Genomic DNA, 13,614 nt, shown 5'->3' with positions numbered 1-13,614 from the left:
GTAAATCAAATGTGAATTCTAAAGAATTCTAAAGAACTTTTAGTAAACGTGAAGTCACAAAACGTTTTTTAAATCAACAACATCAAAACGTATGACTTTTCAACTCTTTACACGACAATTCCTCACGATGAATTAAAGACTAGACTTTTTGACGTCATAGACAGTTGCTTCTTCAACAAAAATGGAAAACGCAAATATTCCTATTTAGTGATCACTCAGCCAAAAAAAATTACTTTGTTAAACGCCACTCTGAGTACACGCACAAGTGCTCTGAATTTGAAATAAAAAATATGCTGGAATTCCTCATTGACAATATCTTCGTGGTCTTTGGTGATCAGATCTTCCAACAGTCTGTTGGAATCCCCATGGGCACGAATTGTGCTCCTTTGTTAGCTGACCTGTTTTTATATTCCTATGAAGCAGAATTTATTCAAAAACTTTTACGTGAGAAGAAAAAATCTCTTGCTTTGGCATTCAATTCGACATTTAGATATATGGACGATGTAATATCTATTTACAATAATAATTTTCATTCATATGTCGATGCAATATATCCCAGTGAACTCGAAATAAAAGACACCACATAGTCGTCCACCTCTGCTTCATACTTAGATATTTTATTGAAAGTAGATAAAAACGGCAAACTAACAACTCAACTTTATGACAAACGGGATGATTTCAGCTTCTCCATCGTCAACTTCCCATATTTATGTAGCAATATTCCCTTATCACCTGCATATAGTGTTTAATCTCTCAACTGATTCGATATGGAAGAGCTTGTTCTGCGTATGGTCAGTTTTTAAATCAAAGCAGGCTACTGGCAAACAAGTTGATGGTGCAGGGGTTCCAACAGTCTAGCTTAAAATCAGTATTTCGCAAATTCTATGGTCGTTATAACGATCTAGATTGCTAATACAACCTATCATCGGGTCAAATGCTGTCTGAGGTGTTTCATGCCGATTGTTAGGCCGTTCTTGGCACACTGATTTTGACTACGGATAACTCCGTTTACCTGCATCAAGATATAGGGCTCACGGCGGGTGTGACGGGTCGACAGGGGATGATTACTCCTCTTGATCAAGATATAGGGCTCACGGCGGGTGTGACCGGTCGACAGGGGATGCTTACTCCTCTTGGGCACCTGATACCACCTCTGGTATATCTAGGGTCCGTGCTTGCCCAGCTCTCTATTTTGTATTGCTTATAGGAGTTACGAGATTGATCATTGTTCGTTACATTCGCCTTTCATCTAGCTCATACTTTGTGCATATGTTGCTTATAACCGTACAATGTGTCATCGCATTGAACCAAGGTCAAAATAATTATTATCAAATACTAAATATTAAGAAAAAGAAATGCATTTATTGTCACGTCTTAGTGATTCAGAATTTTTGGCACAAGGGATGCTTATGGCTAGGGTTAAACATCCTTGTTTACCTTAAGGACAACCAGTTCTTAAAGTATTCGAGTTGCACACTTGCCACAATTTACACACAACAATTCATGTTCTACGTCCACATAAGTGATTGTTAACATGGTTAAGATCCATAGGTCTCTTGTATTTGTTACGCAGGTTTTTATGTCAAGTCGACACTTGCTTATCAAATGGTTTTTGTTTTGTTTTGTTTTCACGAATTGAGAAAGAAGTTACAAAGAAACAACATAGGTTTATTACTGAATAAAACATTGGTAAATGAAAATAATTAGAAATGATCAATGAAAATTATAAATGCTAGAAAATATTGACAAAGAATTGTTCTTACTTGACTTACAAAGTTTTACAAATGTTCTCATTCAGATAGATATACTCCTCATGATTTAAAATGCATTTTCAACAAACAAAATTTTAGGAAATTAAAATCTATCAAACTTTTTGATATGAATTTATATATGTAATTGATGGCTGAGATATTTAAAGTGTATTTTAGTTTTTGAGATTAAATGTGAAAAGGGGCATAGTTAGACAGTATGACTCACGCCTTTTCCCCATATATCATTTTATATACAGTGTATGTATGCTTGATATTGTGTGTGATTTTTGTTTTTCAGCCTTTTTGTACTTCATGGTAGTGTAGAAGATATTTGCATGACGTCTGTGGTATATTTTTATTTGTTACATATTTTGAATATCAAAACTGCATTATTTTCTGTTTCTTTTTTGTGGTACAAAGCATGAAATTGTCTTTATATTTTGTTGAAAAATAATTATCTATGATAAATATTATTTAATGCAAAGTGTTGATTTCCTTGGTAAACAAGTCGTTGACGCGTTTCTATAAGACAAATATTGTATTATGTTAGGGACCAGGAAATATTCATCGTTGGGGTCACAGGCAATTGCATCGCTTGGGGTCGAATTTACTATATAAAGAGTACTCTTTATATAGTGAATTCGACCCCAAGCGATGCAATTGCCTGTGGTTGGGGTAGAGTCGATGCAAACTGTTCATTTTATTTGGATTATTTAAAATGGAACTATTATTGTTGGATGGTACATCATTTTGGTCCTCATAATGTAATGAACCTGAAATTTGATATAGGATTTAACAAATTTTTAACGACATAATTTCTATGTCTACAGTAACATGTCAAATTGATTAAAGCGATAATAAATTTATCTTTTTTTCAATAGGAGGGAAAAATTATCCAAGTGACAGAATACAAAGAAACAAACACCCAAAACAAACAGTCTTACAGTGTATTCGCGTGGGGTCTTTTTCATGCAAAGGAGAAGCATATGCATATTTTTGTTATAGACTTTTTGAAATTAAGAATAGTTTTGCACCCGTCTCAGTCCAGTGATGAAAATTGCCTGGTTCCTCAAACCAGAGGAAAACATATTGTCATTTTGTATTACTTTCACACAGAAGCGAAAGATGGTCTACCTCTTGGTGTGATCATTGCTATCATCATCATTGTATTGATCGTTCTCTTCATCGTCGTTGACGTAACGTGTTACTACAAGAGACAATGTGGCGTTATTATGTGTCTGAAAGGAAAATTGAGTGGCGGATCAGCTGCTGGAGCTGGGAGTGGAATGAAGGATGCCGAAAAAGGAGGGGATGAGTACGATTTTGTTTAATATACAGGCTATTCAAATGTATTGAAATGATAAAAATTTCATGATGACATTTCTAGGTATTTGGGAAAGAATGTTGATCTTTAACGAATACATGTTTATATTTTTCAAACAGTAAAGGCAAAAAGTCTCAAAAAGAGTAAGCCAATTTGCATGGTGTGATTGCCGAAAATATTATTTTTTTTATGACCTCGCTATAAGATGGCCAGACATACGGTGTTTTTTTTTTGTCTTGATTTACGACCCGTCCCTCTTCGTTGGCGTGTTTCGATTGTAGTATATTGTTGCACATACAACGTACATGTAGATAAGCAGATAAAGTTTATGAATGACCAGCTCTCAGTGTCCGTTGAACCTTTCAATAACAGTGTTCCATATTTCACCTCATTGTGGTCGTGGATACTGAGCTGAACCTTGTTGTACACATATATAAGGTACTTACATGTACCCGTATATGTCTATAATTTTGCTCGGATTAATGACTTACTATCGGTAGTGTTATTGCCCCTGTTCTAGATTCTTCATAGTTCTCTGGATATGTGATTGTAGATGTTAAGCTAATACATGTACATGTGTATAATTGTATATAGTTTTATACTGAAGAGTTGAAGTCATCTTAATATTGACCTATACTTTAAGTCGAGTTATAGCTCTTGGAACGTAAGAATTTCAGTGGAGCAAGTGTTGAACAGATTTTTAAAGAGAAAATGTGAAGCTTACAATAGAAACTCATCTTCTGTTCTATGAAGATTTGCGGGTTACATATACCAATCCATGGTACATTTGTGCCGTATATCGACACATCCAGATTGCGGTTAATGTTTCTTTGAGAATTTCCCATTTATACCCGAATGAAGACTTCATTTAACCTTCTAATCACAATTTTTCAGTCCTTTGTTAGTTTTTCTGGCCTAAATTTGTCGACTTCTTCCGTGCGTGTGCTTACTTTCTGCCTGCCTCTTACTAAACTAACAAAACTAAAGTGTGTTTCTGAGATCAGAGATCGTGATAGTATGTCAAAATACTATTAGCAAAAAACGAAAAAGAAATATTGATAAATTATAATTTTTTCATAAAATAATGTCTTTTAGGTATATTCTTATGATATTTCGACTCATTAATACTGCATACATTTTAATGGTAATATATAAACGCCTATAAACCTTACTATACTAAAAATAGAACATTTATAAAGGAATCTGTTCTATGGGATTTATGTTTTTAGTAATTCATAAGCATTGTATAACAGAATCACATGACAACAACCGGCTAATCATAGGCATTATACTCACAGTGTGTATATAACCCTGTACTTTGAAAGTGTAAGGTTAAATTTGATAAAACAATTTTAGGATTTCTATCTCAATGAATTCATATTATTGTTCACTTGTTGAGAGTATACCTCGAATTCTATCCTTGATTAATATACTCTCATCAGGTCAATAAAACATGTACTTACCTCTTCAGAATTTTATAATTCTATATTATACACACCTTCACAATTTCTGCACACGATTCTAGGAAGATTTGATATTTGTACCCTAACGCTATTCCCAGAAATCATAGTTGGCGAATACCCAAATCTACATTATAGTACGCCATTTTTCCTTTTCTTATAAGTTTATTGTTATTTCGGATTTCCAACATGTCGGCCTGAGCATCACTGAAAAGACATTATTTGTCGAAATGCGCATCTGGTGCATCAAAATTGGTACCGTATAAGTTTTACATTACAGCTCCTTATTTAGTAACATATTTGTATATCTAAGCATCGACGTTTAGTATGGTATGAGTTTCTTGGAATTCCTGGCTGTAGAAATAGACGTACTATATCCTTAGACGAATTTGACTCCACGTTTCTGGCACACTGTTTTCCCCTATAATAGCTCTGAAACTTCATTGTTATTTCGGATTTCAAACATTTCGGTTGAGCATCACTGAAGAGACATTATTTGTCGAAACGCACATCTGGTGCATCAAAATTGGTACCGTACAAGTTTTACGTATCTATCAAGTAGTTCTGTATTCATACATTGTTGTTTACAACTTCAGCACGTTCATGAGTTGACAAATGCATGAATCGTGAGGCTTGTGGTGTATCGGCCTCTTATGCGTGATTTCAATGTTTATTAATATTCTATTCAGCCTTTGCATGGTTTTCAAATGACAACATATTAATGTCATATCATGACTTTATCGTTAGATTTGAAATTGGATCATAGTTAAAATACTGGGAAAAGAGTCAAAAGGCGAGGCTGGTTCTTTATATACATATAGGTTTAACATAGATACTCAAAACTAGTCCTTCGTATTTCAAATTAATTTCACATATAGTTTCTGGCGAATGCTGTCAACACGTCATCCTACCTACTAATGATTGATTGATTGGTGTTTTCCGCCACACCCAACAATTTTTCAGTTTTCTGGTGGCGCCCAATTTTTATTGGTGGAAGAGAGAACCCAGATACAATGTACCTGGGAAGATACCACCGACCTTCCGAAAGTAAACTGGGAAACTTTCTCACTTACCGGCGCGAGCGGGATTCGAACCCGCACCGACAGAGGTGAGAGACCGTGTGATTTTGAGCGCGATGCTCTAACCACTCGGCCACGGAGGTCCTACTTACTAAGAATTGAATGAATGTATTCGGGTTATGATATGATATACACGCGGATGGTGTCTGTTAATTTTGAAATTGATAAATGATTGCATCCCAATTTGCCAGGTAACCATGCTTTAAGCCATGTCAACTAGGTTAAAAACCAGTAAGAGACAATAGCATATCTTTTAACCCTTCTCTACATGTATGTATATAATAATATACTTTGTTATATCAGATTATATTTGTTATATATTATATCGTTATATTTCTAGGGAAAACACCAAGCCACTTCTAAATGACAAAGCAGAAGAAGAGGGCCAGTAAGTACACGGGGGTATTTAGGTCGCTAACAACAATGCACTAAAGACTCCATCCATAATACCAATTCTTATTAAACTCCCGCCCAAATTGGGTATGAAAGAGTAAAGTTGAATAACATATTTCAAAAGGCCGTAAGCGAGAAATGCATAATACCTTGCCCGGAGGTTATAAAGCTTTTATCGTGCTCAAACTCAGCCATGTTTTTTTAGTAGAACTCTGAACAAACTCCAACGCATACTCGAAAAATCTTGAGCATGCACTCCATTTGAGTATGAAAATGATTTTATATAAGTTTTACAATCTTCACTTTTGAATACGAGTACGATTTAGAGCACATAGTTCGAGTTTGAGTATAAAAACGTACTAAAAAAGTTCAATAACCTCCAGACCTGGCTCCATGACCATAAGCTGAGAACAGACTTACATGTAAGTCAAATTTCAAAGTTCATCTAATCCATATACATGTAGTATTAATATAGATAGTCAATAAAATGCATGCTGAGATTAGATGTTTAAAATGCATCAAACTTTCATTGAGGTATTTGTGTGATTTTAGCTGGCCAAGGGTAAACACAAAATCTCATTTTTGACTCGCGCATATTCTCAGTTTTTGGTCATGGAGCCTGGTTGAGTGGGTTGAATAGATAGGCTTTCATTCTATAGATCATGATTTCGAACCCCGCACAGAGCCTCTAAATTCTCTCTGAACAACTTTACAATAAAACTGCAGTTTATTATACATAAATATCCTATACCATTCATTACAAATTATTGGGTCATTCCTACCATCAGATAATTCATTTAATTCTGTTATTCAGTTTGTATGTCATATGGCTATTATACTACAACACAGGCAGTTGTATCTGTTGGGTTTGAATTTACTATTACAGAGTACTCTTTAATAGTACATTCGAACTCGAGCGATATTATGATAATTGCCTGTGTACCAAACGCAGTTTTTATTGTTTCTAAACTTTAAGAAATGGAAAAGAGGAGGAACTTAAGGAAATGGAACCAGAGGAAAAAGAAAAGGCTGCTGAGAAAACGCCCACTGTAAGTTTAATAGAATTGAGAGAGAGAGAGAGAGAGAGAGAGAGAGAGAGAGAGAGAGAGAGAGAGAGAGATGTAGAACTGCTGATAAACAGTTAACTCCTTAAAATTTTCAAAGAGACAATATTCTTGAAAAAATTGCAGTACCAGTTAAAATTGTTGTTAATGTATGTGATAGCATGTGAGAGTTCAATTTGCTATTTTGTAAGATTTTTAAGAGAGGCTTGATGAGGGCATTTAGTTACATGTGCAGTCAAAGAGCTTATTCTAATGGTTGAATTTGGAAGTAGAGGGTTATAAATCTGGAGTGGTCTCTGTTACTTGTTAAAGATTGAGACTGCTGAGGAGGCCAAGCCACAACCAGAGTCGCCAAACAAGGAACCACCGCAGGACACCAAACCCGAAGAGAAATCTCCGACCTCAGAATCCAAACCCGAGGAGAAATCTCCGATCTCAGAATCCAAACCCGAAATCCCAGCTGTAAAGAGTGAAGAGAAATAGTTATTAATTGCAAGTTTTATTCTCCAAAGACAGAAGTCTTTGTACAAAATCCATGCCATGAAATGAACAAAACTCCAACCAAAAGTCATCTGCTGTATGTGGTATATGTCCAAAACTATCTTACTTTATGTTTTAAAAATACAAGTTCTACCGACAAATACTGTTCAGACAGGCTTGTATATGAATTCCAGTTTTTAAAAAAATTAACTATATATTCCATTTGAATTGAATTTTAAGGTGCGATAAATTGGAGTTTAGGTTAATTTGATGTCACGCCAGGTACTGCCAGGGGACCTTATAAACAATGTTACCACAATATTGATATCTACTTAGTTTTTGGGTGTTTTTTAATCTGTACATGTATTTTGTATGTTCTGATGGAAGTAAGCAACATGTGCGATTCCTGTTGTATACAAGAGTGGTATTTGTAAGAATATTCATGACATAGTGTATTACATACGTTGATAGTACTTACTAGTAATTCTTCAGAGAATCTAGTACATGTAATGGGAATCCCAGAACCAAAGGTTCTTAGGAAAAAAGAGTGATTTATTTGTATTGAGATGTGGGTTTGTTTTTTTTTGTAGTCAGCTTTTCTATTCAATCATAATGGCGAGTTAAACTGTGTTGTGAATCATATTACCTCTTCACGTCTCCAGTGTTGTGAATGCAATGTTTCATACTTGTACACAATCACACTATGAATGATCTGTATGGATATAGAAATCCGATATATCTCGTAACATCAGATGGCTGTAATGCCAACCAATCACACATATATGTGCTACAGCTATCATTCGGTAATGGTAGAATGTTGTCTCTCTCCAAGGTCCTCTAAATGCGCAATGATTTCTAAAGAATACCAAAGGCCTTTGCACATTTGGATAGCTTTGAGAATTGATTGTTAGTTTATCCGGAAGCAATATGTCGCTCTTACTGCCTGTAGTCTGTTGTATAATACTGTAAAATTACCATGGTTATGTGTATCTATAGATATTGTGTATTGTGAATGTATGCAATCATATTTCGTATTCATTCCAGTTTTTGCGATATATGATCACCAAATATAATTATATACAATGCCTCGCTTATATTTTACTACATACTGTAAGAATATACGTTTGTATACAAAAATATTTTCTTGAAAACAGCTGAATTTCATCGTCTAAAGTTTCTTATTACAAAAAGTATTATATTACCATCAGAAATATTGCAGCAATATTTCATTATTGTAATTGTTGTGGCAGATTTCAATATACATGTATTTGTCGATACCAATGTAATAGAAATCTCCGAGAATGAAACTGTTGAAGTTGTGTGTTGTAACTATTCTACGTCATCTCTTTTGCTATTTTTGTCAATATGCAATATTGGTTGAGTTTTTGTTTGATGAAAAGTTTGGCGGAAAATGAAAGAAACTTGAATCGATAAACAATACTGAGTATTACGTAATGATAAGAAACATGCCAGGATATGTTGTGAAGAGTTACTTTGTGTTTGAACTTGAAGTTTTAGTATTATAGTTTTTAGAATAATGCTCAATCACTTGATAACATAAAGACTGACTTGGCTTTTATAAACTCAGTGTGAACATGTTTAGGAATAATCAGTTGGGTAATTAGATTAAAATTGTCTATTTACTAGATGTTTACTACTTAACGTTGAATTTCACAAATTACCAAATTGTTAGATTAGTCTATAGAGATTTGAAGGAAGTTAATATTACATTCAGGTATTTTTTGAATTCAGGTATTAAAAAAAGTTATTTGTTGCATACTGAGCAAGTTCTACCTCGGAACAGATGAGATATTATTCTATAAAAACTTCGTGCGGTTTCTGTTATATCTAGTTTCACTAGGTGGGCTTTGTCAGAAAATGATTTTTTGAAAAAGGTCTATAAAGATAAAAAGTTTGAATGAATCTTGTCCGGAAATATGTTACAACAAACGGGAATGAATGACTCAAAGCAGCATCATATACTGGTGAACTTTGCATAATATATATTATCTTTTTACATTTCGTGTGAAGGTGTCATTTTATTTGTATTTTTGCTGAATAAATTGTGCCATACATGGACTTTTTGTATTCTGATTCGATATGCTCGATAATGAGAAACTACTTATTCAATGTCTGATTACAAGTAGAGTGAAAGTATCTGTAATAAATCGGTAGTATGTCACTGTGAATTAATAGAAAGTAGGTGCACCAGCACAGTGGTGGATTTAGAGAGGGCTTGTCTCCCCATTTTCTGGGAAAAAGTAAATCAACAGCAACAGTATAAGATTTGATATGATATAAACAAATCCAACATTTGATAATTTTATTATGCATAAAGTACAACTAGAATATTCAATAAAAGTAACTTAAATAGCTTCAAAATCATTGACCCCCCCCCCCCCCCGCTTCCGTTCGCTATCCGCTCCCCTTCTGACAAATCCTGGATCCGCCCCTGCTCCAACATTCGAAGGTATTTATCAACAGCATATATCAAAACGTACGACTTTTCCACATTTACAGCTGGTGTTCGAGAATCGGAGAAAATTTACAATTGAATCGAATCCGAGGTATCTTTTCGATTCATAATCGATATCATGCAGATAATTCAATTTAGCTATTTCATTCATACAAACGAATAAATCAAACAGTGGTGTTACTTATTGCATTTGTTTAGTAGTGTTAAATAACTAACAACAAGGCAACAGTTTTATTTTCACTTTTAATTTCTAAATTAATTACTTTTTTCTCAAATGAACCATCAACGTTTCGACTTTTGTTTTTGTCTGCTTTATCAATTCTGTGACCATGATCTTTGTCAAGATGGAATTGTAAGTTCCAATGCCAAAGGAAATATTTATAAATGTATATAAGAAAATCAAAAATTTTGATAATTCCTTTTCAGACCCCATGTGTTCAACCTCAAAATGTTCTGCAAAAAATTGCAAAACTTGTGATATACTGATCACTAGAAATTCATTTAGTAGTAATCTCACTGGACGTAGTTTCTGTACCAAAACTTTTGATAATTTGACTTGTAAATCTTCTAACGTTGTCTACGCCATTGAGTGTAACCTGTGTGGCTTAATTTATGTGGGAGAAACCAAGGGTTCACTTAATAAAAGAATATCGAGGCATAGATTTCAAATTAATAATGGTGGTAACCAACTTCTTTACAAGCATTTTAATGCACCGGACCACTCCATCTTGTCCATGAGGGTAAAGATTTTAGAAAAATTTTACCATCACTCAAACAATCCAACATTAAGCACCCCTTTTCGTAGACAACGAGATCACTGGATCAGGACCCTAGGCACTGCATTTCCATATGGGTGCAATGATAATGTATAGAATGTGGGAAATTTCACTAGTTCACAAGGAAATAACGTGAATGTGATGGGACTCTTTCCCTATACCCAAAGACGGAAACGCAGTAATGGACATCGTTCATATAAAAGACCAAGTATAAAAGATGTCACGTTTGATTCCAATCTCTACCCAGAGTTATCGTTCCTTACACTCACTTACACCTCTGTCAACGTCTCAGGGGTTTTACAAGATTTTTGTAAAATGGCACGTATGCTCAAATAAAGTATGGTTTGAATTCAATTACAAAAATACACTTAAATAAATAAATATTGAGCAGATGTCGAAGTCTTTTTGTGACACAAGAAGCATTGATTTGGGTTGAAACGTGGATATTGGGTAGTTCTATTGCACCAGGCCTATACATAGGTACATGAAGAATATATAGTAATGGAAAAAAAATCTTTAAATAGTTGCTTATCCTACATTTTCCCGATATTTTATAAAATAGTTCTTAGTTTTATTAGCCGTAAAAAAAAAAAGAAGTGGATTTACATGTAGAATAACATTGCTTATTTTGAGACGTTAACAGAGGTGTAAGTGGGAGCAAGGAATGACAACTCTGGGTAGAGATTGGTCTGATTCCCTTTTGGTAGCAGGGGGCAGTTTCGCACTATAGGCCCCTGTCAACTTTTTCAAAAAAATGGAAATACCCCATATCTGAAGTGATATTACATGTGTAAATTTGTATACAATAATTTTAGGATGCATGTCAAATGTAGCTGAGTGCTTAATAAAAATTTTGATATACAACATGTAGGTGTCACCATGATTCCTAGCATATAGATGGGTGCAAATACGAAACTAAGACACATGGTCAGTTGCGGAAGAAATTCCTGTGAAAACATACAGGGTCTAGCAAAAAGTCTGTAGCTGTGAGGGAAGGTGGATGGCCCCATATTAGAGGTAGATTTTTGAGAAGGGCAGATAGGGTTCTTGATTTTGCAGTGTCTAAATCCCATGTTTGGTATTGTGATGGTGTAGGGGTGGTGCGGATTAGCCCAAATGAGGGAAAATCAAAGCAAAAAGGGGGAACCTGTTCAGAGCATGTTTTCTGCACCAGCACCAGTATTTATATATTACATGTAATTTAGGGTCATAATTTATTAACTACACTAATATGAAAAAAAACTATTGACATAAAAGGGAAATATGATTTTTCATTAGTCTGTCATAATCTGACTTTGGTGTATACCCCCTATCCACATGTTTCAAAACCAGAGAAACTGTCCCCTGCCACCTTTGCCTTACGTCAACAGACAATTGGGTCCACATCATATTCGTACAAAACTTTACTCTGTTCCATTAAGAGTTTTACAGACGTTATTTGAAGAAGCTATGGCTAGTCTATACTTGAATTTTCAACACCTGAATATAGACTGAACTCTACGATTATGGATGTTGCCTACCACAGGCTCTATAAACCAGCACAGACCATGGATGATATTCCTTCCAAATCATGCCGTCAGTTCCTTAAGGTCAAATTTACAAACAAAGGAATAGATGCCGTCAACATAAGCAACATTCTTCGTCATAAAAGGGTTCAATCGTGTATTCCAACTTATTTCAAGTTTAAGTCTACACCCAGTATATCCTACAGCTATACTTCTACTATTGCATCCAAACTTTTTAATTATATACAAACTTTGCAGTGCCTAGATATAGACCATCTTATACTTAATCCACCAACGTGTTCTTGTTCTTCATTAGTCCAGCTGGACATGTCATTACTGGTGATGTTGATATAGTTGAAAATGAGGACCTCAAATCACTTACATGTATTCTAAAAGGTCCTAAATACAGAGAACCTCGGTCTTTTAATTGGCGACAGAACTTCATCTCTATTATGAATTATGTCGAAGATTATGCCAGACGATGGGCTAAATATGATAAAGAAAAAACTTGATACATTGTCAGAATGGGTTAAAAGCATAAGAGGGATATTAAAATCCCGCATTAGACATATGAAAACAAAAGTACGTACCATCTATCCTTCTGTGTTTAGTAAACCAGAAGTGATAAAAGAATTAGATATGTTACATGAACAATATGTTTTGGTTCCAGCTGACAAAGCTAGTAACAACATTGTCTTTGTTTGTAAGGCTCATTATTACAACTGTATTTTCAACGAACTTGGCATTAATTCCACTTTTGGTAATCATACTTATACTCCAACTGCCCTTTCAAAAGATGTTATTCTTCAAAACCATGTTTCAGTTTTAGACACATTTAATATCCCAGTCAATGTGTCGAATGAATATGAGTTACCGTACCTATACTGAATTCCTCAACTTCATAAAAACCCTTACAAACAAAGATACATTGCTGGATCCAGTAAGTGCTCTACCAAGCCCCTATCTTGCTCCTCACGAAAATATTAACAGCTGTGAAGGAGAAACTTCAATCTTACTGTGCGACTACATATGCCAGAAGAGGTGTTAATCAAATGTGGATTCTAAAAAAAATCTAAAGAACTTTTAGTAAACTTGAAATCGCAGAATTTTTCCCAAATCAATAACTTTAAATCCTATGACTTTTCAATACTATACACGACAATTCCTCACGATAAATTAAAGACTAGACTTTTTGACATCATAGACAGTTGCTTCTTCAACTAAAACGGAAAACGGAAATATTCATATCTAGTGATCAGTCATTCAAAAATTTACTTTGTTAAACACCACTCTGATTCCACGCACA

At 34.6% G+C, this 13,614-nt stretch overlaps 1 protein-coding gene across 12 annotated transcripts in view; it reads left to right on the top strand.

The window, feature by feature from the left end:
• The window catches only part of LOC125678344 (fasciclin-2-like), a 68,782-nt gene extending 59,152 nt beyond the window's left edge, over positions 1 to 9,630 (top strand). For 6 of the 12 annotated variants that reach the window (XM_048916744.2, XM_048916747.2, XM_048916748.2 and 3 more), the window contains 5 exons: positions 2,868 to 3,066; positions 3,195 to 3,218; positions 5,955 to 6,002; positions 6,984 to 7,056; positions 7,384 to 9,630. In XM_048916744.2, coding sequence (XP_048772701.2) covers positions 2,868 to 3,066; positions 3,195 to 3,218; positions 5,955 to 6,002; positions 6,984 to 7,056; positions 7,384 to 7,554 — 515 coding nt within the window. In that variant the 3' untranslated portion in view covers positions 7,555 to 9,630. The remainder of the gene's footprint in view (positions 1 to 2,867; positions 3,067 to 3,194; positions 3,219 to 5,954; positions 6,003 to 6,983; positions 7,057 to 7,383) is intronic. The other 6 variants (XM_056155549.1, XM_056155553.1, XM_048916746.2 and 3 more) reach the window with 1 other exon arrangement.
• Positions 9,631 to 13,614: the final 3,984 nt, after the last annotated feature.

This window comes from Ostrea edulis, chromosome 2, assembly GCF_947568905.1.
Source record: "Ostrea edulis chromosome 2, xbOstEdul1.1, whole genome shotgun sequence".
NCBI lineage: Eukaryota > Metazoa > Mollusca > Bivalvia > Ostreida > Ostreidae > Ostrea > Ostrea edulis.
This window is presented reverse-complemented; position numbering and strand designations above follow the sequence as displayed.